At 54.4% G+C, this 21,805-nt stretch overlaps 3 protein-coding genes across 11 annotated transcripts in view; 1 reads left to right on the forward strand and 2 right to left on the reverse strand.

Moving 5' to 3' along the window:
* The first annotated feature begins 884 nt into the window (after window positions 1-884).
* CYBA (cytochrome b-245 alpha chain) lies at window positions 885-4,098 on the forward strand. Of its 2 annotated transcripts, XR_011338441.1 has the most exons (7): window positions 885-1,036; window positions 2,107-2,176; window positions 2,391-2,465; window positions 2,692-2,775; window positions 2,851-2,932; window positions 3,016-3,813; window positions 3,887-4,098. XR_011338441.1 is itself a non-coding variant. In XM_069868168.1 (6 exons), the coding sequence occupies exons 1-6, from the start codon at window positions 979-981 to the stop codon at window positions 3,196-3,198; spliced, it is 552 nt and encodes a 183-aa protein (XP_069724269.1). In that variant the 5' UTR covers window positions 885-978; the 3' UTR covers window positions 3,199-4,098. The 2 variants fall into 2 exon arrangements, 1 of the variants encoding a protein (XP_069724269.1); XM_069868168.1 differs by having other exon boundaries at window positions 3,016-4,098.
* A 1,491-nt stretch (window positions 4,099-5,589) lies between these two features.
* On the reverse strand, window positions 5,590-9,280 carry IL17C (interleukin 17C). Its single transcript, XM_069868608.1, has 3 exons — window positions 9,206-9,280; window positions 6,901-7,232; window positions 5,590-6,183 (listed from the first exon to the last, which is right to left on the reverse strand). Exons 1-3 carry the CDS (start codon window positions 9,251-9,253, stop codon window positions 5,934-5,936), a joined length of 630 nt encoding a protein of 209 aa, XP_069724709.1. The 5' UTR covers window positions 9,254-9,280; the 3' UTR covers window positions 5,590-5,933.
* Window positions 9,281-10,492: 1,212 nt separating this feature from the next.
* Window positions 10,493-21,805, reverse strand: part of ZC3H18 (zinc finger CCCH-type containing 18) — a 50,108-nt gene continuing 38,795 nt past the window's right edge. For 6 of the 8 annotated variants that reach the window (XM_069868822.1, XM_069868828.1, XM_069868827.1 and 3 more), the window contains 7 exons: window positions 21,533-21,676; window positions 19,733-19,885; window positions 17,447-17,607; window positions 16,640-16,836; window positions 15,359-15,455; window positions 12,940-13,036; window positions 10,493-11,365 (listed from right to left, as the gene is read on the reverse strand). In XM_069868822.1, the coding sequence (XP_069724923.1) occupies window positions 11,167-11,365; window positions 12,940-13,036; window positions 15,359-15,455; window positions 16,640-16,836; window positions 17,447-17,607; window positions 19,733-19,885; window positions 21,533-21,676 (1,048 nt within the window). In that variant the 3' untranslated portion in view covers window positions 10,493-11,166. The remainder of the gene's footprint in view (window positions 11,366-12,939; window positions 13,037-15,358; window positions 15,456-16,639; window positions 16,837-17,446; window positions 17,608-19,732; window positions 19,886-21,532; window positions 21,677-21,805) is intronic. The other 2 variants (XM_069868826.1, XM_069868824.1) reach the window with 1 other exon arrangement.

The following is a 21,805-nucleotide window of genomic DNA, read 5'->3' on the forward strand; positions in this document are numbered from 1 at the left end:
GTCCCCGCCTTGTCTCTCGCACGACTGACCCTGTCCCCCATCCCTCAGGTGTCCCTGCTGGGACTGATCCTGTCCCCCTTGCAAGACCCCTGTCCCAACCACGTGGCCCCGTCCCTCACTGCATCCCGCGGGGGCTGATTCTGGGCCCCCCCCTGCACCATCCTCATCGCTCCACATATCCCCTGGCCCCCCGCATCCCTGTCCGGCCCCGGTGCCCGGGTGTGGCCGCGGGGACAGGTTGTCAATGGGAGGGGGCGTGGCCTCCGAGATAAGTTGCCAATGGGGAGGGGGCGTGGCTTCAGGTGAGCTACCACCTGGAGGGGGCGTGGCCTCAGCATGGGCTGTCAATGGTGAGGGGCGTGGCCAAGAATAGATGTTGGTGGGGGCGTGGCCTAGCGTGGAGGCATGCTCTGGGGGCGTGGCTTCGGACAGGGCGATTAACCGGGTGGGGGCGTGGTCACAGCCAAATATGGTTCGAGTGGGCGTGGCCACAACCGAATATGGTTCGGGAGGGGCGTGGCCTCTGACAACTGAGGTCTATGGGAGGGGGCGTGGCTTCAACCGAGCTGCTAACTGGAGGGGGCGTGGCCTCAGAAACGCCTCCAATGGTGAGGGGGCGTGGCCTATCATGAGACATACACTGGGGGCGTGGCTTCGGACAAGATGATTAATGGGAGGGGGCGTGGCCACAACCAAATATGGTTTGGGTGGGCGTGGCCTCAACTAGCAGCCGTTTGCGGGGCGTGGTGTACTCCAAATATGGTTCTGAGGGGCGTGGCCTCAGCCGAATATGATGCTGGGGCGTGGCATTAGCCAAATATGGTTCGGGAGGGCGTGGCCTCAGGTAACCGAGGTCTGGGGGAGGGGGCGTGGCTGTCGGTTGGTTCCATTGCCGCGAAGCGTCCGCCTTCCGGGTCGGGCCGGGCCGAAGCGAAGCGGTCGGGGCGGGTCCGGAGCGGGTCCGGAGCGGAGCGGGCCATGGGGCAGATCGAATGGGCCATGTGGGCGAACGAGCAGGCGCTGGCGGCCGGGCTCAGTGAGTGATGGGGCTGCAGAGGGGCCCGAGCCCCCCGCTCCTGGCCGCACCGGCCCCGGTTCGCGGGGCGAGGAGCCCGGGCAGCGGGGCAGCCCCCGGGGAACCGGCCCAAGCGACCGGGGGGCGCCGGGGGCTCCTGGCGTGGCGCAAGCGGGAGGCGCCGGGCTCGACCGGGAAGTCCCGGCCCCGCTGGAGACGGGAAGGGCTAGAGCCTCCTCTTCCTCTTTCCCCTCTTCCTTCTTTCTCTTTCCCCCTCTTCTTTCTTTCTTTTCTCTTTCCACCTCTTCTTTCTTTTCTCTTTCTCCCTATTTTCTTTCTCTCTTCCCCTTCTTTTCTTTCTCTCTTCCCCTTCTTTTCTTTTCTTTCTCTCTTCCCCCTCTTTTCTTTCTCTTTCCCCCTCTCTTCTTTCTCTCTTTCCCCCTCTCTTCTTTCTCTCTTTCCCCCTCTCTTCTTTCTCTCTTTCCCCCTCTTCTTTTCTTTCTCTCTTCCCCCCTCTTTTCTTTCTCCTTTTCCCCTCTTCTTGCTTTCTCTCTTTCCCCCTCACTCCCCTCATTCCCTCTCTTCCCCGTCTTCCACCCTCCCCTTCTCTCTCCCTTCCCTTTCTCCCCTTCTACCTCCTTTCCTTCTCTCTCCTTTACCCTGCCTTCCCTCTCTCCCCTTTCCCCTTTCTTCCCTTCTCCTTTTTCCCCCTCTTCCCCCTCCCTTTCCCCCTCTTCCCCCTCCCTTTCCCCCTCTTCCCCCTCCCTTTCCCCCTGTTCCCAGCCCCTTTTCCCTCTCTTCCCCCCCATCCCTTTTCTCCCTCTCCCCAGGTTCCCTGCCCACGCAGGGCAGCCGGGGGGAGCAGAGCTCCCGGGTGGAGGTGACGTTTGCCCACGGGGCCAAAGAACACCCCCTGGCCTGGAATCCCCTAGTTTGACTTCCCTGGATCAAGTGGGTCCCACACACAGAGCATCTCCCTCCCTCCATGGGGCCATGATCCCGAGTCTGGGGGCTGTATCCTGGATTTGGGTTTGGGCTCGGGGGCTGTGTCCCTGGGCAGGGACCCCACCAACCTGTCTCTGTCCCCACAGTCATGCTGACAGGCGGGATCGTGGCCGTGGCGGGGCAGTTCAAGGGCTGGTACTTCGCGGCATACGCCATGTATCCTTGCGGAGAGGATGCCCAGGGCTGGGCTGCGGGGAGAATCCTACCCCGATCTGGGTGGGAGGCACGGACAGGGGCAGAGACACCGTCCTCATCCCTTGGCTCAGCCCAAAGGGCTCTTCCTGCCCCAATCAGCCTTTTTTTTTAAGCTGAGGGTTGCGCTAGGGACTAACCCTGGCCCCGAGCACCCCTTTCCTTGACCCCCTTGCAGCGCAGCAGGCGTCTTGGTCTGCCTGCTCGAGTACCCCAGGAGCAAGCGGATAAAGGGCTCCACCATGGAGAGGTGGTAAGTGGGGTCCCCCCTCCTCACCCCCCAGGACTCGGGGTCCTGGTCCCCCCCCGCAGCCCCACGGACATGGGTTTGGGAGCAGTGGGGTGGGAGCAGGGCTGGATCCCGTGTGTGGATTCCCTGGGGTGTCCCATGCAGGAACCGTGTGGGGATGGGGGTCCCTTGCGGGAGTGCCCCCTCGGGAGGGGGCAGCCCCTCTAACCCCTCCAGTGTCGCTCTGCAGTGGCCAGAAGTACCTGACAGCGGTGGTGAAGGTGTTTGGGCCCCTCACAAGGAATTACTACGTTCGAGCCATCCTGCACGCGGCGTAAGTGGGGTGTGGGGTTGGGGCTGGGGTGCAACCCCACCCTGGCCCTCCCTGAACTCCCAATTTCTCACACAGCCTGGCTGTCCCTGCTGGTTTTCTCCTCTCCACCATCCTGGGCACGGTCTGCCTGGGCATCGCGAGTGGCATCTACCTACTGGTGAGTGCAGAGCGGTTTTGGGGGGTCCTGGGGGGGGCTGGGAGGAGGGGACCCTCCCCCTGATGGCCCCCGTGGTTTTGCAGGCAGCGGTACGCGGGGAGGAGTGGAGACCCATTGAGCAGAAGCCTCGGGAGCGGCCGCACATGGGGGACACCATCAAACAGCCGCCCAGCAACCCCCCACCCCGGCCCCCGGCTGAAGCCCGCAAGAAGCAACCTGTGGAGGTCGGGGGGCAGGTGAACCCCATCCTCGTCGAGGCTGAGTGATGGGGGAAGCTCCTCCTGCCGCTGCCATGCTGCTCGTGCTCCTGCTTCCCAGCTGCATCCTGGCCCCTCAGCGGGGAAAACGGGGTGCTCAGCAGGGATTCTCAGATCTCTAGAGATGCTCATCTTCTCAGGTCCTGGGAATCTCCCAGTCTCTGGGGATCACTATTTCCTTTTGGGCTTTGCAGCTCCCCAAGTGATCCCCAAATCCCCAAGGATGCTCAGCTCGCTGTTGGGTCCCCAGCTCCTCGGGGATCTCCAAATCCCCAAGAATGCTCAGCTCCCTGAGGCAGCCCCAGCTCCTGGGTATCCCCGAATCCTTGGGGGTGCTGAGCTCTTCAGAGCATCCTCAATTCCTCTGGGATCTCCACATTCCCAAGGATGAAGGATGCTCAGCTCCTTGAGGCAGCCCCAGCTCCTGGGTATCCCCGAATCCCTGGGGGTGCTCAGCTTGCCAGAACATCCTCAGCTTCCCAGGGAGATCCCCACATTCCCAAGGATGCTCAGCTCCCTGAGGCTGCCCCAGCTTCTGGGGGTGCTCAGCTTCCCAGGGGATCCCCAGCTCCCTGTGGGGCTTCCCAGCTCTTGTGGGACCTCCAGATCCCCAAGGATGCTCATGTCCTTGAGGTGGCTTCGGCTGCTGGGGGTCCCCGAATCCCTGGGATTGCTCAGCTCCCCAGGGGATCCCCAGGTGTCAGGACATCCCCAGGTATCAGGGGCTCTCCAGCTCTCCAAGCAGCCTTCGGGATTCCAAATCCCTGGGGAACCCCAGCTCTCCAGGGGTTTCTCAGGCCCCGCAGCCCCGTAGGGGTGGGGTGGGATCAGGCAGCTCCGCTCCCTGCACCAGCTCTTGCTGTTTATTGTCACTTCTCTCGTTGCTGTTGCAATAAAAGGTGGGAAAGGCGCTGGCTCCCCTTGCCTCTCCCTCCCCCGGGCGGGGGCTGCGGCTGCTAAATTTGAGGTGGTTTAAGGACAAACAGCTCAGTTATGGGCAAACCCTGTAGTGTGGCTGAAACTGGGGTGGGAGCGAGCAGGGAGCCAGGAACGGGGAGACATGGGGCAGGGGGGACATCCAGGGATCCAAGGCTGGGGTGAAGATGTGGGCCCCAGGGCTGGACCTGCACCCACCTTGCACAACATGCCCCAGAGGAGCCCCCAAAGCCTGGGGTGACCCCCAGCAGGGATGGTGGAGGGACATTTCCCTCCTGTGGGAAGGGGTGCTGGCTGCTCCCTGGGTGTGACACAGGGAGGACAAGGGGCAGCCACATGCTGTGTGGTGGTGACAAAGCCTTGACCCTGCTGGGCATCAGCATTTGCTCTGCATCATAGAATCACCAGGCTGGAAAAGACCCATCGGCTTATCAAGTCCAACCATTCCTATCAAACACTAAACCATGTCCCTCAGCACCTTGTCCACCCATCCCTTAAACACCTCCAGGGAAGGTGACTCAACCCCCTCCCTGGGCAGCTGTTCCAGTGCCCTGTGACCCTTGCCATGAAAAATTTTTTCCTGATGTTCAGCCTGAACTTCCCCTGGTGGAGCTTGAGGCCATTCCCTCTCGTCCTGTCCCCTGTCACTTGGGAGAAGAGCCCAGCTCCCCCTCCTCTCCACAACCTCCTTTCAGGGAGTTGTAGAGAGCAATGAGGTCTCCCCTCAGCCTCCTCTTCTCCAGGCTAAACACCCCCAGCTCTCTCAGCCGCTCTTCATAAGGAACTGAACACAGGATTCGAGGAGCGGTCTCACCAGTGCTGAGTCCAGAGGGAGAAGAACCTCCCTGGACCTGCTGGTCACGCCGTTTCTGATCCAAGCCAAGATGCCATTGGCCTTCTTGGCCACCTGGTCCACTGCTGGCTCATGTTCAGTCGCTGTCAACCAACACCCCCAGGTCCTTCTCCTCTGGGCAGCTTTCCAGGCAGACTTCTAGTCTGTAGCTGCACAGGGTTGTTGTGCCTCAAGTGCGTGATCAGCATCAGCTCCTCGCGTGAACACTATTTTGGTGAGGGTTGCAGCCACCCTAGGGCACCCGTGGGTGCTGGAGGGCAGGTGGGGTGGTGCCAGCAGGTTCTCCGGGGGGCAGAGCCGTGGGAAAGGTGTGGGTGGTGAGGTGGGTGCTGCAAGGGCTTGGGGGCTGGTGGTGTGGAGCATCCCCCTGCCCTGCCACCCTCTCTATCACTTCCCAGTTTGTCCTGCCCTGCCACACTGGGTGTACTGGTGCTTTGTCCACTGCACTGGGACAGAGAGATGCCCCCCAGCTGAGCATCGCGCCCCCGGACACCCATGGATGTGCATCCCAACCCACTCTTTGCCCAGCATTCTCACCACACTGGCAGGGAACAAAGCAAGGACCACGCTGGAGGAGTCAGCTTTTATTTGCAGGCTGCACGCTGTCAGTATTAAATAGCGCATAGAGAGGAGATAATAAATAGCTCTTGGGGGGAATAAATAATCAGTGAGCTCCTGGGCAGAGCTCACAAGGTCCAGCCGTGGGGCCTCAGGCACCATGGGGTGATGCCAGACCCGGAGTCACAGCCTTGGCGGGGTGGAGTCAGCAATAAATACGGGTTAAAAAACGTCCCCCAGCAGCAAGGCTCATAAATAACTTATAAATAAGAAGGTGAGGGTTTAAGGTGGCGGGGGGGACACCCAGTGCTGGGCGAGTGCTCTAAAACAAGCACGGGTCGGGGGATGGACGCGGTGACACGGTCACGCTACGGGGCTCCGTGGGAGCAGGGAGGGCTCAGCGGCCAACGCGGGGCAGGACGCACGTGCAGCCCACGGGCACCTTGATGTAATCCACCTCGAAGGTGACGAGCGTGGGGCTGGCGGGGCGCGGGCAGGGCTTGCGGCGCAGGACCATCATGGTCTGGTGGATGGCGACCGAGTTGAGAGACGTCGTCTCCCGGCCTGTCTTGACGTCCACGCAGCCGCTGCAGAGGCACTCGGCGAAGGCCAGTTTGCGCGGGTAGCGGTTCTCATCCTCGTCGATGCTGAGGGCGGGATAGAATCATAGAATCATAGAATCACCAGGTTGAAAGAGACCCACTGGATCATCGAGTCCAACCATTCCTATCAACCACTAAACCATGTCCCTCAGCACCTCGTCCACCCGTCCCTTAAACCCCTCCAGGGAAGGTGAATCAACCCCCTTCCTGGGCAGCTGTTCCAGTGCCCAATGACCCTTTCTGTGAAGAATTTTTTTCAAAACGTTCAGCCTGAACCTCCCCTGGCGGAGCTTGAGGCCATTCCCTCTCGTCCTGTCCCCTGTCACTTGGGAGAAGAGCCCAGCTCCCTCTTCTCCACAACCTCCTTTCAGGTAGTTGGAGAGTGCAATGAGGTCTCCCCTCAGCCTCCTCTTCTCCAGGATAAACACCCCCAGTCAGTGAGCCCCTTCTCCTGCACCCCCCAAGCCACCTCACACTGGATCATCGAATGGTTTAGGTTGAAGGGACCTCAAAGCTCATCCAGTTCCAGCCTTGCCATGGGCAGGGACACCTCCCACTGCATCAGGCTGCTCAAAGCTGCATCCAACCTGGCCCTGAACACCTCCAGCAGGGAGGCAGCCATAACTTCTCTGGACAACCTGGGCCAGGGCCTCTCCACCCTCATCATGAAGAATTTCTTCCTACTGTTTAGCCTAAATCCAAGCGGGCGCCAACAATGGGAAGGAGCAGGTGAGGGATGCTTGGGGAAAGCGAGGCACTCACCGGTAGCGCCATGGGGAGATGGAGCGCTCGTTGGCCTCGCTGTGGAGGCTGGTGCGGAGCTGCAGCGTGGGACAGATGCTCTCACGGTGGCGGCGGTGGCGGCGGTGGCCGGCGTTGGCCTCCTGCAAGCGCTCCAGCTGTGGCACCAGCTGCACCGGCACGTAGTGGTCCCAGCGCAGGCTGCGTCCGAGGAGGTGCGCGGGGCTCTCTCCGTCCCGCAGCTCGCCCGCGCTGTAGCAGTGGACGTGGGAGTGGTGCGAGAGGCTGCCGGGGCGGCGCAGGCTGCGGCACAGCGCCAGGGCGCCCAGCAGTGCCAGGGCAGCGAGCCAGCGCTGCGCGAGAGACGGGGTCAGAGAGGGACACTGGCACCCTGCCCTGGCACCCAACCCTGCCCCCCCTGGGGACGCAGCCCGGAGCAGGGACCCACGGCCGCCCCAGCATCCATGGCCCTGAGGTGCTCGGGCATGTGGAGCACCAGCATGTGTGCCGGCAGCTGTAGCCTGAAAGCGTGAGCCTGCACGCACACACACGGCACCCATGGCACAAGTGGAGTGTCGATGCGCATATATATGTGCGTGTGTCTATATATTTATGTATATACAGGCATATAGACATATATACACACGCATAGAGTACTAGCACGTATGTAACTACGCTCCCCCAAGCTGTAGCGTGCACACATACACACACGGTGACAGCACAAACACACACAGCTATCCATGCACGGAGAACTTGTGCATACTGCAACATATATAAAGTCTATACACACAGGAAATACCTATATATCATAGAATCATAAAATCATAGAATAACCAGGTTGGAAGAGACCCACCGGATCATCGAGTCCAACCATTCCTATCAAACACTAAACCATACGCACACATATATAAAGTCTATACATATAGGGAATATGTGTATATAGACACATATATAAAGTCTGTGCACATAGGGAATACCTGTATATGCACACATATATAAAGTCTGTACCCACAGGGAATATATGTGTATGCATATACATATAAAGTCTATGTGCACAGGGAATACCTATATAGAATCATAGAATAACCAGGTTGGAAAAGACCCACCAGATCATCGAGTCCAACCATTCCTATCAAACACTAACCCATGTCCCTCAGCACCTCATCCATCCGTCCCTTAAACACCTCCAGGGAAGGTGACTCAACCACCTCCCTGGGCAGCTGTTCCAGTGCCCAATGACCCTTTCTGTGAAGAATTTTTTCCTAATGTCCAGCCTAAACATCCCCTGGTGGAGCTTGAGGCCATTCCCTCTTGTCCTGTCCCCTGTCACTTGGGAGAAGAGCCCAGCTCCCTCCTCTCCACAACCTCCTTTTAGGTAGTTGGAGAGAGCAATGAGGTCTCCCCTCAGCCTCCTCTTCAATGCACACATATGAAGTGTAAACACACAGGGAATATGTGAATATGCACACATATAAAGTCTATACACACAGAATACGTGTATAGCACACATATATAAAGTGTATACACACAGGGAATAGCTATATATGCACACATATATAAAGTCTATACACACACAACATCAGCACAGGCATGCAGAGCACCAGCACATGTGCGCACACACACACACACACAGAGAACACCAGCACACGTGTAACACACATTAGAACCAGACTGCACGCACACGTGCAGAGGGGTGTTTCTAAGCACACATTTAAGCCCCACACACCGTCTCTGCACAGACGTGAGTATATACACACACACACGCTCACACACAGAGGTATCAGCACATGCATCTACAACCTGCCCCGGAGATAACTTACACATGCACGCACATGGACACACAGATGTGCAAACACACACACACACACAGACCTTCCACGTGCACGCAGACACTAACACACCCCCACCCCCCAGACACACACATATTACCAGGGTACGTGCGTGGACCCGGGAATGCGTGTGCACTCCCAGTTCTGTCCAGCCCTCGCACGTATCGAGCGCTCCGCTCCCCGACACACTCACCTGTGCAAACCCAAGCGCCCGGCAGCACACACGTGCCCACGCGCGCTGCCTCCCCGATGCATCCACCTGCATCACCAGCGTGTGTGCACCCCCCAGCTCACGCCACCCCTGCTCCCACCCCACACCTGCGGCACTCGCAGCCCCCAGGCCAGGCATTTACCATCAGGTGAAGGTTTGCTGGTGCGGGAGCGCAGCGAGGGGGGGCCCTTTATGAACTGCTGCCCTGGGGATGCGGGCGGCTGAGTGGCAGCACCGCAGCCGCCACCGCCTTTATATAGGGCTTGGGCAGGTGATGTACACACACCTGGAAACTCCAGCTCCGGCTGCCTTCCTCCTCCCTGCGGGCCGTCATACTTCCTTCTCAACCCAGCGTGTTCCAGCCCGGAAATCAGCTCCTGACACCCCGAAAATTTTGGGGAGTGGTGGGAGTCGATGGGGATGGATGCGCCCAGACTCGTAGGGAAGGGGCTGTCCACTCCTTTGGCTGCCCTGGCGATGGGCACAGAGCATCGTGGGTCTGCGCACTCCACATTGCAGGAGTGCTGGGGGGCAGGTATCCAGGACAGGTATCCCACTGCTGAGAGGGCACAGGATGCCCTGGATACCCACCCGTCATCTCCCCAGCCTTCCCGCAGCCCATGGGGATGGGATCCCTGCGCCCCAGGCCGAGGCCTCAGCCCTGACCCCATTGCGTAAGCCCGATGGTGAGATCACCATCGCGTTCCCGGGGCTGCAGCAGCAGAAATCCCGAATTGGGCAACGCTGGAAAGGACTGAAAGGCTCCAGCTGACCCTCTCTGACGCTTCCCAGTCCAGCACCAAGGGATGTCCCGGAGGTGTGGAGGCTGAAAGCCAGGACGACGGCCCTGAGCAGAAAGAGGAGGATGTGGTGGGACCAGAGGAGCTGGTTTGAGGATAAGCAGAGGCGTTTTTTAAACTCCTCTGCTTTGTATCTCCCATGCAAATATGAAGCGCTGCATCCTTCAACAACCTCCCTTTGCACCCCATCCCGCTGCAGAGCCAGGTTTGGACTCACCTGTGCTCCTGGCTGACGGACTCACCTGGACTGCAGCAGCCTGCGGGCACCATGCTCCTCCCTGCACCACAGGCTCAGCTACATCCGTGTGCAGGGAAAGGATCCAGGGTCTCAGCCTCCATCCCCACAGCAGCCCAGTGCTCCCAGTACAGCAGGAAGCACAGCACCTTGTGGAAGCACATGGGACAGTTGCAAGGAAGGCTGCGGGACCAGGCCTGACCAGGCTTTGGTCTTTTACTAGAAAGATGGGATTTGCACCCATTTTGATGGCAAATTCCCAGGTAGTAGTGGTGGCATCCCCGTTACTACTGGGTGCAGGGAGCACAGGGTGTGCAGAGGAGGGTTCAGGGCTCCTGGAGCAAGGGGATGCGGCACTCCCTCAAGAGATAGAGCAGAACTTCCAGCTCCGCAGGGCTGCTCACGTAGGTGGGACCACAGGGGCATCAGGAGAGCAGGACAAATAAACTACACAGCCAAAGAGCAGAGGGGACAGGCCCTCCAAGGCAAGGGAGAGGGAGGAGAGGGGCAAGGAGAGAAGAGCGGAGAAAGGAAGAACTGGTTATCAAAATACTTTATTTCAGGGAGATCCCTCAAAAGAAAAAAAAAAGGGGTGGGGGAACGCAAAAAAGGACCCTCCTTGTTAGACAGACATCCCCACAACACCTTCAGGGCTCCTTTTAAATCAACTAAAATGATCTGATGCTTAAAATAAAAGACAGGTCATTTTCCCAATCAGACTTTAGTCAAGAATATATATATATTTTTGTTCCTGGGGCAGGAGGGCAGGGGGAGAAGGTGATGTTGCCAGTAGTTCACAGCAGTTTTCGGCTCTCTCGTTACACAGTATATAGAACTGCATTGCTGAAGACACTCAACACACAGCAGGGCTAACTAGAATACAACTCAAGGCTAGCAAAGAGGAGAGGGCAGAGAGAAAGAGAGGAATAGTGAGAGCATCCGACGGGTTGGAGTCCTCTGTGCAGAATTTACATGGAACCGGCGGCAGCAGAGCCAGGGGCTGGCCCCGCTCGCCTTTCGGGAGCCGGAGCAAGTCGTTACGGGCGTCTCAGCTGACAAAACTTCAATCTTTTTTTGTTTTTGTGTGGGTTTTTTTTTTTTGAAAAAAGAATCGCAGCCAAAATAAGACAGAACTGCAAAATCCCAAAGTGGCCGCTTTTACACTATTTATAAAAACATGAAGAGTCACTAAGGGCAGAGTCACACAGCCCACTATACTTTCCCCGGGATTTTGGCCCGCTTGCGAGCGATGGCATCTTCCACCGCCTTGAGCTGCTTCAGGAGCTCCTCCCGTCGTGACAGGGTGCTGGACTTGCCCGCCTTGGCACCCGTGGGGCCTGGCTCGGATGCTTTGCCTGGTACACTCGTGACTTTGCTGGAGCTCTTGGACTGAGGTGACAGCTGGCGTTTCCTGGCAAGGAAAAAAAGAGGAGAAAGTAGTGAGAGGGCACGTGCCAGCAACACGCTGCGCTGGAAACAAACCCCACCTGCATCTGCTCCTGTGGAAAGTATCAGAAGAAAACAGTTTGGATGCACGGCTTGGGGTTGGAAAACTGACTTAAACAGGGAAAAGATCAGTTGCTCCAGGGGGATCCCTAAATTTAACCTCAGCAACACAACTGCCCTACCAGCAGCACCCAAGGACTGTGTGGGTTTGTGGCTGTTGCGAGCAGCTCGCCGGGGGGATGCACATCTGCGAGGGAGCTCACAGACAAACTAGCAAAAAGCACAAGCACAGGGCAGTGCTGGAGAGTGCCCAGACTCAAACACTGACAGGCCCTGCCCTGCAGCGCTCCTGGGTCTTGTGGTGCAGATCGGGAGGAGCTCACAAACAGCCAGCGCTGCACTCCAAGTCTCTTCCGATGCTGCTTTGCTCCAGCCCAAAATTGTCGCTTGCGTTCGGCTGCCCTAGAGAAGCCCAGGTGGCCTTAACCACCTCCTGTCTGAGCACAGGCCGTGTCGAACCCACCATGTGACGCTGCCAACCCAAACAGCAGCAGGCAGAGGAGGGTCAAACATCATTGGTCTAGAAAGGCTGAGGTTCCTCTTCACTCCTAGAAAATAGGGCCTTAGGGCCTAAGAAGGACACAGCTGTGGCAGCCAGGGTCAGGTTTTGGTTTGGGAAGGCTCTGATACACAGAAATTGAGGCTTGCTTGGGCCCCAGGCTGTGGAGAGAGGATTACAGGAGCCCTGCTGGCCAAGGGTGCGGGACAGGGCTGTGTCTGCTTAGAGATCCTAGGAGAGATGACATTAGAGAAATGCAAAGTAGCATCAGCTGGCTACAGACAGTGAGGACTGAGGAAGGTTTAGGTGTGTCACAGAAGGTGCTGCACAGCCCTTCAGCCAAAGGGTTCCGAGCAGAGCACAGCACAAGGCCCCTGGAGCCACGCACCAGTTCTGCAGCAAGATATTCTCAGCACGGCAGCGGGTGGAGGCTGCCAAGAAATAAGACATGAGCTGGTCACTCGTCACCAGAGGGTGTGGAAAAGCACAAAGCCAGGGCCGGTCACCATTCAGTCTCACACACAGGCCGAATTTTAACATCTTGCAGCAGCAAACTAAGCAGCTGAAGGTATGTCAGGCTACCAAAGAAAGGGAATCGGGCACCCAAGCCAGGTGCCATGAGGCGTGTGGCAGCAAAGTGAAGGGGTTGTGGCTGTACTTTCTTTCTCATCAGTGAGAGGCAGAAGCATTGGCATGACTGAGCTTGCACTTAATCCAGTTGACTGACCTCAAGAAACCCCTCAGGCTCCGGCTCATTTTTGAGCTGGAACACTTAGCCAGTGGCTTCCACATGAACCCCCAAGCGCACAGGGCTCCTGCTCAGGGAGCTTTGCGTCCTTCCCCTTGCTGTGCCTCCATGGCAATGGGAAACTACAGCCGGAGAACCTCAGAACTGCCCTGGGAGAAGGGACTGAACCGCTAGAGAAGTGTGAACCCCAGCCCGTCCAAGAGAGAGACTGTAAAAACAAGTGGGCACTGACCTGTCTGTCTGTGCAGGAGAAGGTTTTGGGTTCTGGCTCCTCTGTCGCTCTTGCTTGGGTGAAGAAACTCTCCCAGTTGCCTTCCTGTCACGAGAGCCTGTTGGGAGATGGAAAGGTGCGACATTCTTGCTCACTGTCAAGGTACAGGTCGCTCTCCTGCCTGCTGTACCACCTCAGCAGTGCGAGGATGCTCTTTTCAGACCAACCAGATTTTGTGAGCAAAAAGCCAAGTCCAGCAGCAGCCAGAAAAGGAACCTACTGTTGTGCACCTCATCTTCAGGGAGAGCAGAAAAACTAGTCAAGGCTCTGACCCCTCAAGTCAGCTGTACAAAACGTCACCTGCAGGGAGCTGCATGAGCCCTCTCCTCACCCTCCAGCTACCGGACAAGGCTCCTCCACCACGCTTTTAGGCTGTACTTTGCATGCAAACCTGCAGAAGGTGGCCAGTCCTCACAGACAGAGGCAGTGCTCCATTACTGCCCGGCAGATCATCTGGTCTGTGCACAAAGGACACAGCAGCATCTGAGCTGGCTCTGCACTGGCCAGGTAACAGGGTGTAATGGCTTAAAGAGCACTGGGTGAGCACAGCTCTGCTGCATTCAGAGCCACCTGCGGCCAACCCATGGTAGCATCACTCCTGCGTTTGTTCAGCACAGACTGATCCATTGTCCCCTGCCTGAACAGAGCTGCTGTGGGCACTTGCTGGTGGTGGGAAGCCCCGCTGGGGTCCTGCAACAGCGTTACATAGCTTTGCTGCAGTCAGTTTCCCATCCACTCCCATCTCAGCTCTAGCTGGCAGGCAGCCTGTGTGCCAGCAGGGCTGTCCATGAGCCCCAGGGATGAGCCGAGCAGCACACCCTGCTCTACTGCACCAAGACAGTGATGCTGATGGCTGCTGATCTCACTTTAGAGGAGAGGAGCTCAGGAGATCAAAGGCACTCAGTTCCTCAGAGTGCTAGGCACCTGTGTGTGGATCAGGGCAGCCCTCTGCTCTTGAGGACCAACACTGTGAGAAAGGCAAAGCCGCAGACACTTCAGATCTGATCCCAGCAAGGCTGCAGAACAGGTAAGCGAGACCCAGAGCACAAACATCGAACAGCTTTGTGCTGCGACTTTGGAGTGCAAGCCACGTGCCAGAGGGTGCCTCTTGCGCAGTCTCGATTCAGTCAAAGGTATGGTTGCCACTGGGAGGTGAGGCTGAACTGCTTTCAGGGTTTGTCCCATTTGCCACGGCTTAAAAATGCTTTAGACAGGCAACAAATAAAGCATATAATTACATTTACATCTGTAACATCAGCACAGTTTGCTAGGTCGGCCCATTCATGTCTGCAGCTCAGCAGTAGTTGTGAACTAGATAGCAGTGAACTTCAACCTCACCCAGTCCCTTCCATGCTGCCTTTGCAGGAGTTGAATGCAACCAGGCTATTAGCACAGAAATTTTTTCTGGCTGGTACCCAGTGTCAACAAGATACACCTACAGCCGAGACAACAGGGAAAACAACATCACGTGTCAGTGTGGGCTTGTACGTCAAAATCGGGCACCTCTGGCTGATGACTTCTTCTCCCCCCTGCTTTGTTTTTCAGCAGTGGTAGCACAGGCTGGAGTGTGGCATGTAGGTCCCTCCCAACACAGCATACTAACTCGGTTTTCCGAGGTGCTCATCCTGCTGCTGAGGGTTCAGACACAGGAGAACTTGGAAAGTCTGCGTCTTTCTATATATACAGGGCAGATCAGACTGTGTCGCACACAAGTAGGGATATCATCTCACTTTGCAGGACAAGTGATTTAGCGAATTACTGCATCCATCCCAGAGTCTCGGCAGCATGCACTCCCTTTCTAAGCACTGCCACAAGCTTTTCGATCAGGATAACCACGACCCATTGCAATGCACCGAAATGCAAGGCAGAGGAGACTCCAGGATGCAGTAAGGGAAAACTCTATGACTCCCACAACCACATCCAATGACATCACTGGGGAATAGAAGGCCGCTACGGGATGGATGCATACCTATAGCAGGGACAAGCATGCCGCCTCTTCAAAGCAAGGGGTTTTTTTTCTTCCCTGCAGTGAAGTTACGCAGACATAGTGGAGCCGAGGTATTCGCAACATGCACCACAAGACAGCTAGGCAAGGCTAGGTTTGTCTTGCCCAGAGCTGACCTCACCTCACTTACTTCACAAACCAGAGTTTCTCATCTCTACTGTATTTTTTCAGCAGAATGGCTAATACACCCATGTCATCTGGTGGCAACTGCACACCCTGAGGTTTTTGAAGGACACATGCCTACAATTAACCTCTCCAGCAAGTGGACTTTTGCGGCAGACACTTTCACGAGATACTTGTTGCTACAGCTCTGCCTCGAGTGGCAGAGCAGGAACTCAGCCAGGCCAGGAGTCCCTGGGACAGCTGCTGTCTCACCTCTGTCAGGTGACAAGTTCGCCCGTTTGGCTGGAGGAGAGGTCGGCCTGTCTTTGTCTGCTGGCTCGTATCTCTTCCTGCTTCCTTTGTCAGCTGCCTAAAATGGAATTAAAACAGACAACGGAGCAGAGCAGCCACTTCCGCCTGGGGAGGGAAGCAGGCAGATACTTCCTTCCTGTGACAGGTGCCTGTAATATGCTGGCTGGCTCATGCAAACACATCTCCTCTTAAATTCTGTGCATACCAGTCCCAACCATCACTGGTATCAGGTAATTCCCCTACCCTTGTAAGCAAACAGCAAAATCCTCTGGCACTGGGGCTCCCTGCTGCACTGTGTTTCACAGGCTATTTTTGTAAGTGCCAGAAACAGAAAAATAGCAGCATTTTGTAGGTTTTTTTTCAGCAGCACCAAGGATAGCAAATGTCAAGGAGGCATCTGGCGTGCCTTCTTCCAGGACCCAACCGTGCCAGCAGGTAGTTATGTGTAATCGCGCACTCCTCCCTACGGAGTATGCTTCACAGACTTGATAAAGGCACCTCACGTCATAGCACAGGGAAGTAGAGAAAACTGTGGCCTCAGACTGCAAAGGGGAATTTGGATTGTCAGAAAAAAAAAAATTAGAATTTCAACCAGGAACCTACCCACGTGATCAGGGCCAACACTCTGCTCTGGCACAAAACCCACAAGGCCAAACTCTCCACGTGATCTGGATTGCAATCTCAGTCAAAGGCACCAAAACTGGGACATTGGGCTGAATCGTAAAGGGGAAAGAATCAGGCTCCCTGCGGAAAGCGTGGCTGGTGGCGGGCACCTGAGAGAGGTGAGGCAATCGCCACTTTTACCTCCTGACTCAGGTAATGACTCGTCAGCAGTTCACTCTACAGCAGGCAGTGGGAGGAGAGCTTGCTCAGAAGCGTGTGTGGAGCATGCCTGCAGTGGGCAAGGCCCCAGCACATGTGGGACTGCACTGCACACACCTTCGCCTTGGTGCACCAGCTGTAGCCTTCGAGAAAGCATGGAAGAACCCTTGAAGCTGCAGCAGGAATGTGCCCCAGGGGAGCCGCCAACACGGTCCCAAACTCAAGCCACCACAGGGCGTGTGCTGCCAGACTGGTTCTGTCTGCTGCCCTTCAATCCCAGCTGCAGACCTACCTCGCTGAGTTCATCCTGACAGCACGGAGCCTGGAGCTCCCCTTCCACTAGCATTAAGCCCCAGTATCGATCCCATCTGTTCCTCGGACCCCTTGTGTGGAGGGCATTGTACCCATCTGACCTCTCACCTTATTCAAGAGTGTCAGTTTGATCTCTTTGTGAGCACTGAAGCCCCCTTGCTGAGACTGGGGGGCTGAGGCCTGCTGGGTCTGGAGGGGTTGCTGCGATTTGCTCCCCTGGGCGGCCTTGGCTGATTTCGGGAGCTGAGCGGGCACATCCCGTTTCCGCTTCTCCTCTTTAGCGCCATCTTCTTTTTTTGACTTTCCTGTTGAAATCAGAAAGCAGATGTAGTGACTTGCAACCAACTTCTTTTGCCTGCCCTCCAAAAGGAGGGCAGGGCAAGAAGATGATACTCTAGGGACTGAATAAGTCCACAGCACTTAGCACAGCACGTGGCCTCAAGGTTAAAAGATTGAGGAAACCAGAATTTCCACAAAGAGGACACTTAACATAAAAGATAAAGAACAAAAGGCTCTTGCCGACAATTCTGCTGTGGTCTAAAACAACAGGCATAGAGCAACATGACACTGGAGTTGTCCAGAAGATTTAGCATCACCTCACAAGGGTGAAGGAGAACAGATTAAGAGAGGGGCCATCAGGTAGAACTGAGCCAGGCAGGAAAAGGTATTTTTACAGACAGAGACACATGGATGGAAGGATGGGAATGCAGATTTCCATCACAGTCACCCTTCTCCAGGGTCTCACCCTCCTCGGGCAAAACCTCTGGGCTCCTTCTAACCTACACCAGCCACAAGTGTCTGCCTCTGCTCAACAGTTTTCCTGGAGGCAACAGTATCACCAAGCAAGTTCTATTCAGATCTGTGCTCCCCTCTTTTCCCAGGACCCCTTGGAGAAGGAAATACCAAACCAGGTACCTCTACCTTTCTTCTGCTGCGCTGGGGTTGGGGATCTGGAGCTGGCTGAGGAAACAGGACTGGCCAAGTCTGCGTACATGTCTTCGGAGTCGGCACTGCGTACAGAGCTGCTGCTAGAGGAGGCACTAGAGACAGAAGAAACGCTGCTCACGCTCAGGGACCTGGAAAGAGCCAACAGCCCATTACAGTCACGAATACAACAACAGCCATGCAGTGATGAGACAGACAGCTTTGTTTTAATTCTCCTGAGTGGCTGAGATGTCAGAAAGCTGCTAAGGCAGGCAACAACCAGGAAGAGATTAAAGCTGTCTCTCCCGGGGTACAGAAGATATGAAAAATCCCAAACATGTAAGTCTAGAAAGTTCTGTTTATTTATAAACAGGATTAAGGCAACATGTAAGCAGGTCACCGTTTCCCCAGGTAAACAAAAACTGAAAGCAGGGCGTGCGCTATCATATACAGGTCAGTGTTATGGCTCAAGTCAAGGGTTCCTGGCAGTGTTTTTGTTTGACACACATTTATTCATGAAGGCTTTAAAAGCCCTGGAGTCCTACAGCCCACAGGCCCTGCCCAGCTCCTCCCCAGGGTACAGGAGAGCCCAGCTGCCTGTTTTGAGGACGCACACATTGTCACGACTGATAACGACATGAAATCCGGCTATCAGATGACTATCTTCAAATAGTGTCTTCAAGATGGCTATCTTCTAATGGATTCACAACATTAAAATGCTAGACAATCATCACATTAAGGAAGACTTCCTACTTAGAAATGTATCAGACATACAGGGCTATGCATCAGACTTCCCTCAAGGGCCACACCACCCTGCAGCTCCACTATACTGAAGAGGCTCCAAAAATCCCAGCTAGCTGGGAGCCGGCTGGTATCGCAGCCACTGCCACAGGGGACCAGGTGTGCGCTAGCTGCATGAATATTCAGGCAGCCTCTTCAGCTGCTTCTGCACTCCACTTCGACTTCCATGCTCCAGCGACTGCCCTGCCAGCAAGGTCCAAGCCCTGTCGCTGGAAGCTGGCTTGCATAAAACTGAGCAGGCTGCGGCAGCTTCAGCACAGATTAGCTCTGGAATGAGCTGCAAAGTCTCTACCCGCTGGCACCCTGACAGAGATAAGTTTTGAGAGGTTGCATTGACTGCTGCAACAGCAACTAGACGAGCCAGAAACAGCTTCTCCAGAAAAGCTCCGTGTCACAAGGTTGTGACAGCAAATCTGGTTTAGGCACCGACTGCATTTCTTACGTTTCATCCTTTTCCACACGTCTGTAAAAGCAGCATGCATAGTCCTTGTGCTACACAAGCAACACGGGCATCAAGTTTTTCCCACCTTCTCCTCTCAAGCCCCTTACATCAGAGCAGCACAGAGCCAGCGTGCCCAAGAGCTCTCTGAACCTCTTGCATCACCACACTGCCTGATCTGATGAATGCGACAAGCACGTAGTAAACAAGTTTGTATTTCAGTAAAATAATGCGGATGTTGAATTTTGGCGTTTCAGAGTTCAGATATGTGAATTACTGCTGGTCAGAGCCAAGCCCTACTTAATTCACTAGGTTTTACACTACTGGTCTTCTACTTTGAAATCTGTATCACAGGGAAGTGTTGCATTTCAAGGCTGCTTGTGAGGTTTCAGGGATCCCTGTCAGCAAACTGATGCCAAAAAAAAAAACCAAACCCAAACCCAAAACAGAATGAAGGACTTGAAAGAGGTTTATTTCATGACTCTCTACTGGAGGGAGTTAGCTGCTTGTTTACAAATCTCACACTTGGGGCTAAACACAAAGGGAACTGACCATACAACTTTACCAGCAATGTGAAACTACCATTAGCTGGGCCTTTCAGGCATTTGCTGACCTACCTCTCCTCACAGGCCAGGCATCTTCCCCGAGGACATTCGGTAACTAGAGGTAGGAGAGGTTTACAAGGATCAAGCTCTGTAGCCTGTAACTGTTACCTTGTAAATAAATTAGGGTGTGGGATCTCTCTGGCCATAACAAGATGTTTTGGTCACAATTTAGGTAAAAAAGAGCAATTCAGCACACATGACAGATTATCTCCTTGAATAAGCCACAAGGACATGACCCATGTTGCACTACTGTCATGATTCAGGACTCAGGATTTGTAACACCACACAAAACCAATCTTGTTAGATATGCTGGTTACCTACAGCTTCTGAAACTTGAAGGCAACCAGAGTTTTAACTGCAATAAACTAACAGTTAAGAATACTTATAATCTCCTCCTACTTCAACAAAGGTTATGAAGGGTCAAGGCTGTACCTGGATTTCCTGGACCCAGATGGAGAATGGGAGACTGAGGCAGACGACGATCTGGAATGAGATCTGGAGAGAGATCGAGACAACGACCTAGATCGGGAACTGGAACCGCTGTAGCTGCTGGCGCTGCCACTGATGCTGCCGCTGATAGTTCGCCTGCAAGACAGCAAATGACATCCTCACCTCGCTGCGCTTCGCCATGAAACGGGGCGAGAAGAAACTGTTCAGGGACAGTTTGAGCATGATGCTGTTTGCCCTGTATTGTAAATGTAATTGTTTCAGATGTTCTTCTCAACGTTGTGTTCCCAGTGCTGAGGAAACATCTGTCTTCTGAACAGTAGATGTTTTATGCAAGACTGAATAATACTAATGAGAGCCAGGCAAAGAATGAGCTAAAGCACCTTCATATCTTACTTTGATGCTAGAAGCAAATGCCTCCTACAAAGAAACATTGCTAACTACATAAACATTGGGACTACCTTGTATTTCAGGCTATACAAATAATCACAAATATCTTTTGAGACTAACACACCAGTAATAACCTAAATAGAGCTGTTTGTCATTTGCACAGCAGGCAGAATGTAGGGCAGTGGGGTATGTGTGGGGTTAAGCATGAAAAAAACCTAAACTGGAATACAGAATAAGGGAAGGTCACTAAAGACTTCCAAGATGTAGTGAAAGTAAGCAAAATGGAAACAAGAATTGACAAGAGTTTCCAGGGAAAAGAAGCTGTCGTGATCAGTTTTCACCTGTGGAGACATATCTGCTCAGCAGAGGCCTTTTCTTTAGCTATTAAGAAGAAACAGGAGATGCAATCCCATGCAAAATTAAGAACTGACTCATGATGCTTCTGAAAACCTGAAGGGAAACCAGACTCTCAGCCATCTTCAAAACATACTGGCAAAAAGCATCATCCAGTAATCCAAGAAAACCATAAATGCCTTACTGCAGGCATAAAAGATTCTCAGGCCTCCTTGTGTCCTCATAAAACAGATGTTTCTAGTAAATCCATTTCTTATGCACCAAATGACTGCTTCCATAGACTAGGCACACAGGAACTGCACTGCTATTTCAAAACTTCTAACATGAGAAGGATGTCTGATGTATTTCAGCTGTGCTTAGCTGACTCTGTGTCCCTCTAAGGACACCTGCATTTAGCCTGTAACATTTTAAAATGCAGTACAGTGGATTAAGCCTGCGAAACACTTAAATGCAGGCAAGTGCTGCTTGTTTGAGAGCTATCAGAAGCCTCTCAATTCAAATGCAAAGGGAGGAGAAAAAGACAGCAAAGACAACTAAAGGACAGACAGAAAACACTTGAAAGATTCAGACTAGTCACACAGGATGAAGCCAGTTAGAGAAAGCAGAGCACAGGAGCCAACAAAGGGTGTACTGGGGAGCTTTTCCTCCTCTCCTCCAGCTGCTGCTGGAGGCCCACAAACCAACTGGGACCACACAGAAATACTCCCTGCATACTGGCACATGTTTAGAGTAAACAGGGCCCAAATCCAACACCATGGACCCCTTGACTCTCCAACAGGTCAGATCTGTTCTCTGGACCAAATGCACCTCTGCTTCCCTGCTGCGTAGCCTCCACAACCAGCAGGTCTCAAAGATGCCTTCCCCCTCCCCCCATGCACTGTAGACCCTACCTTTTAACACATCTCCCATATTCCACCTACTTTATCCCCAACCAGCCTTCAGAGGCTGAAGAGCCCTTGTAGCTGGTACTCCTGAGAGCAATCCAGAATTTGCTCTGTCTTCCAGGAGATCAAGCCTCACTCCATGCCACAGCTTTCTCACCTCCTGGGTGGAGTCCTTGTCTGACGTTCCTTCCTTCTTGCCTCTCGATTATCCCCTGGTTTGGCGGGCTCTGGTGCAGCTGTTGTAATTTTAGTGAGTGGCTGAGGGACTGGAAGGGCAGCTAGTTTCTTCACAGATTTTTCACTACAGAAATTAAAATTTTCACGTGCTTGATCACACTCGATAGATACAGAACACAGACATTCTCAAAGGCAATGAAACACATTCATGTTTGTTGTTGACTAAATATCATATAGATATGATTGCTGTAGC

Source organism: Phaenicophaeus curvirostris, chromosome 14 (genome assembly GCF_032191515.1).
Source record: "Phaenicophaeus curvirostris isolate KB17595 chromosome 14, BPBGC_Pcur_1.0, whole genome shotgun sequence".
Taxonomy (NCBI): Eukaryota; Metazoa; Chordata; class Aves; order Cuculiformes; family Cuculidae; genus Phaenicophaeus; species Phaenicophaeus curvirostris.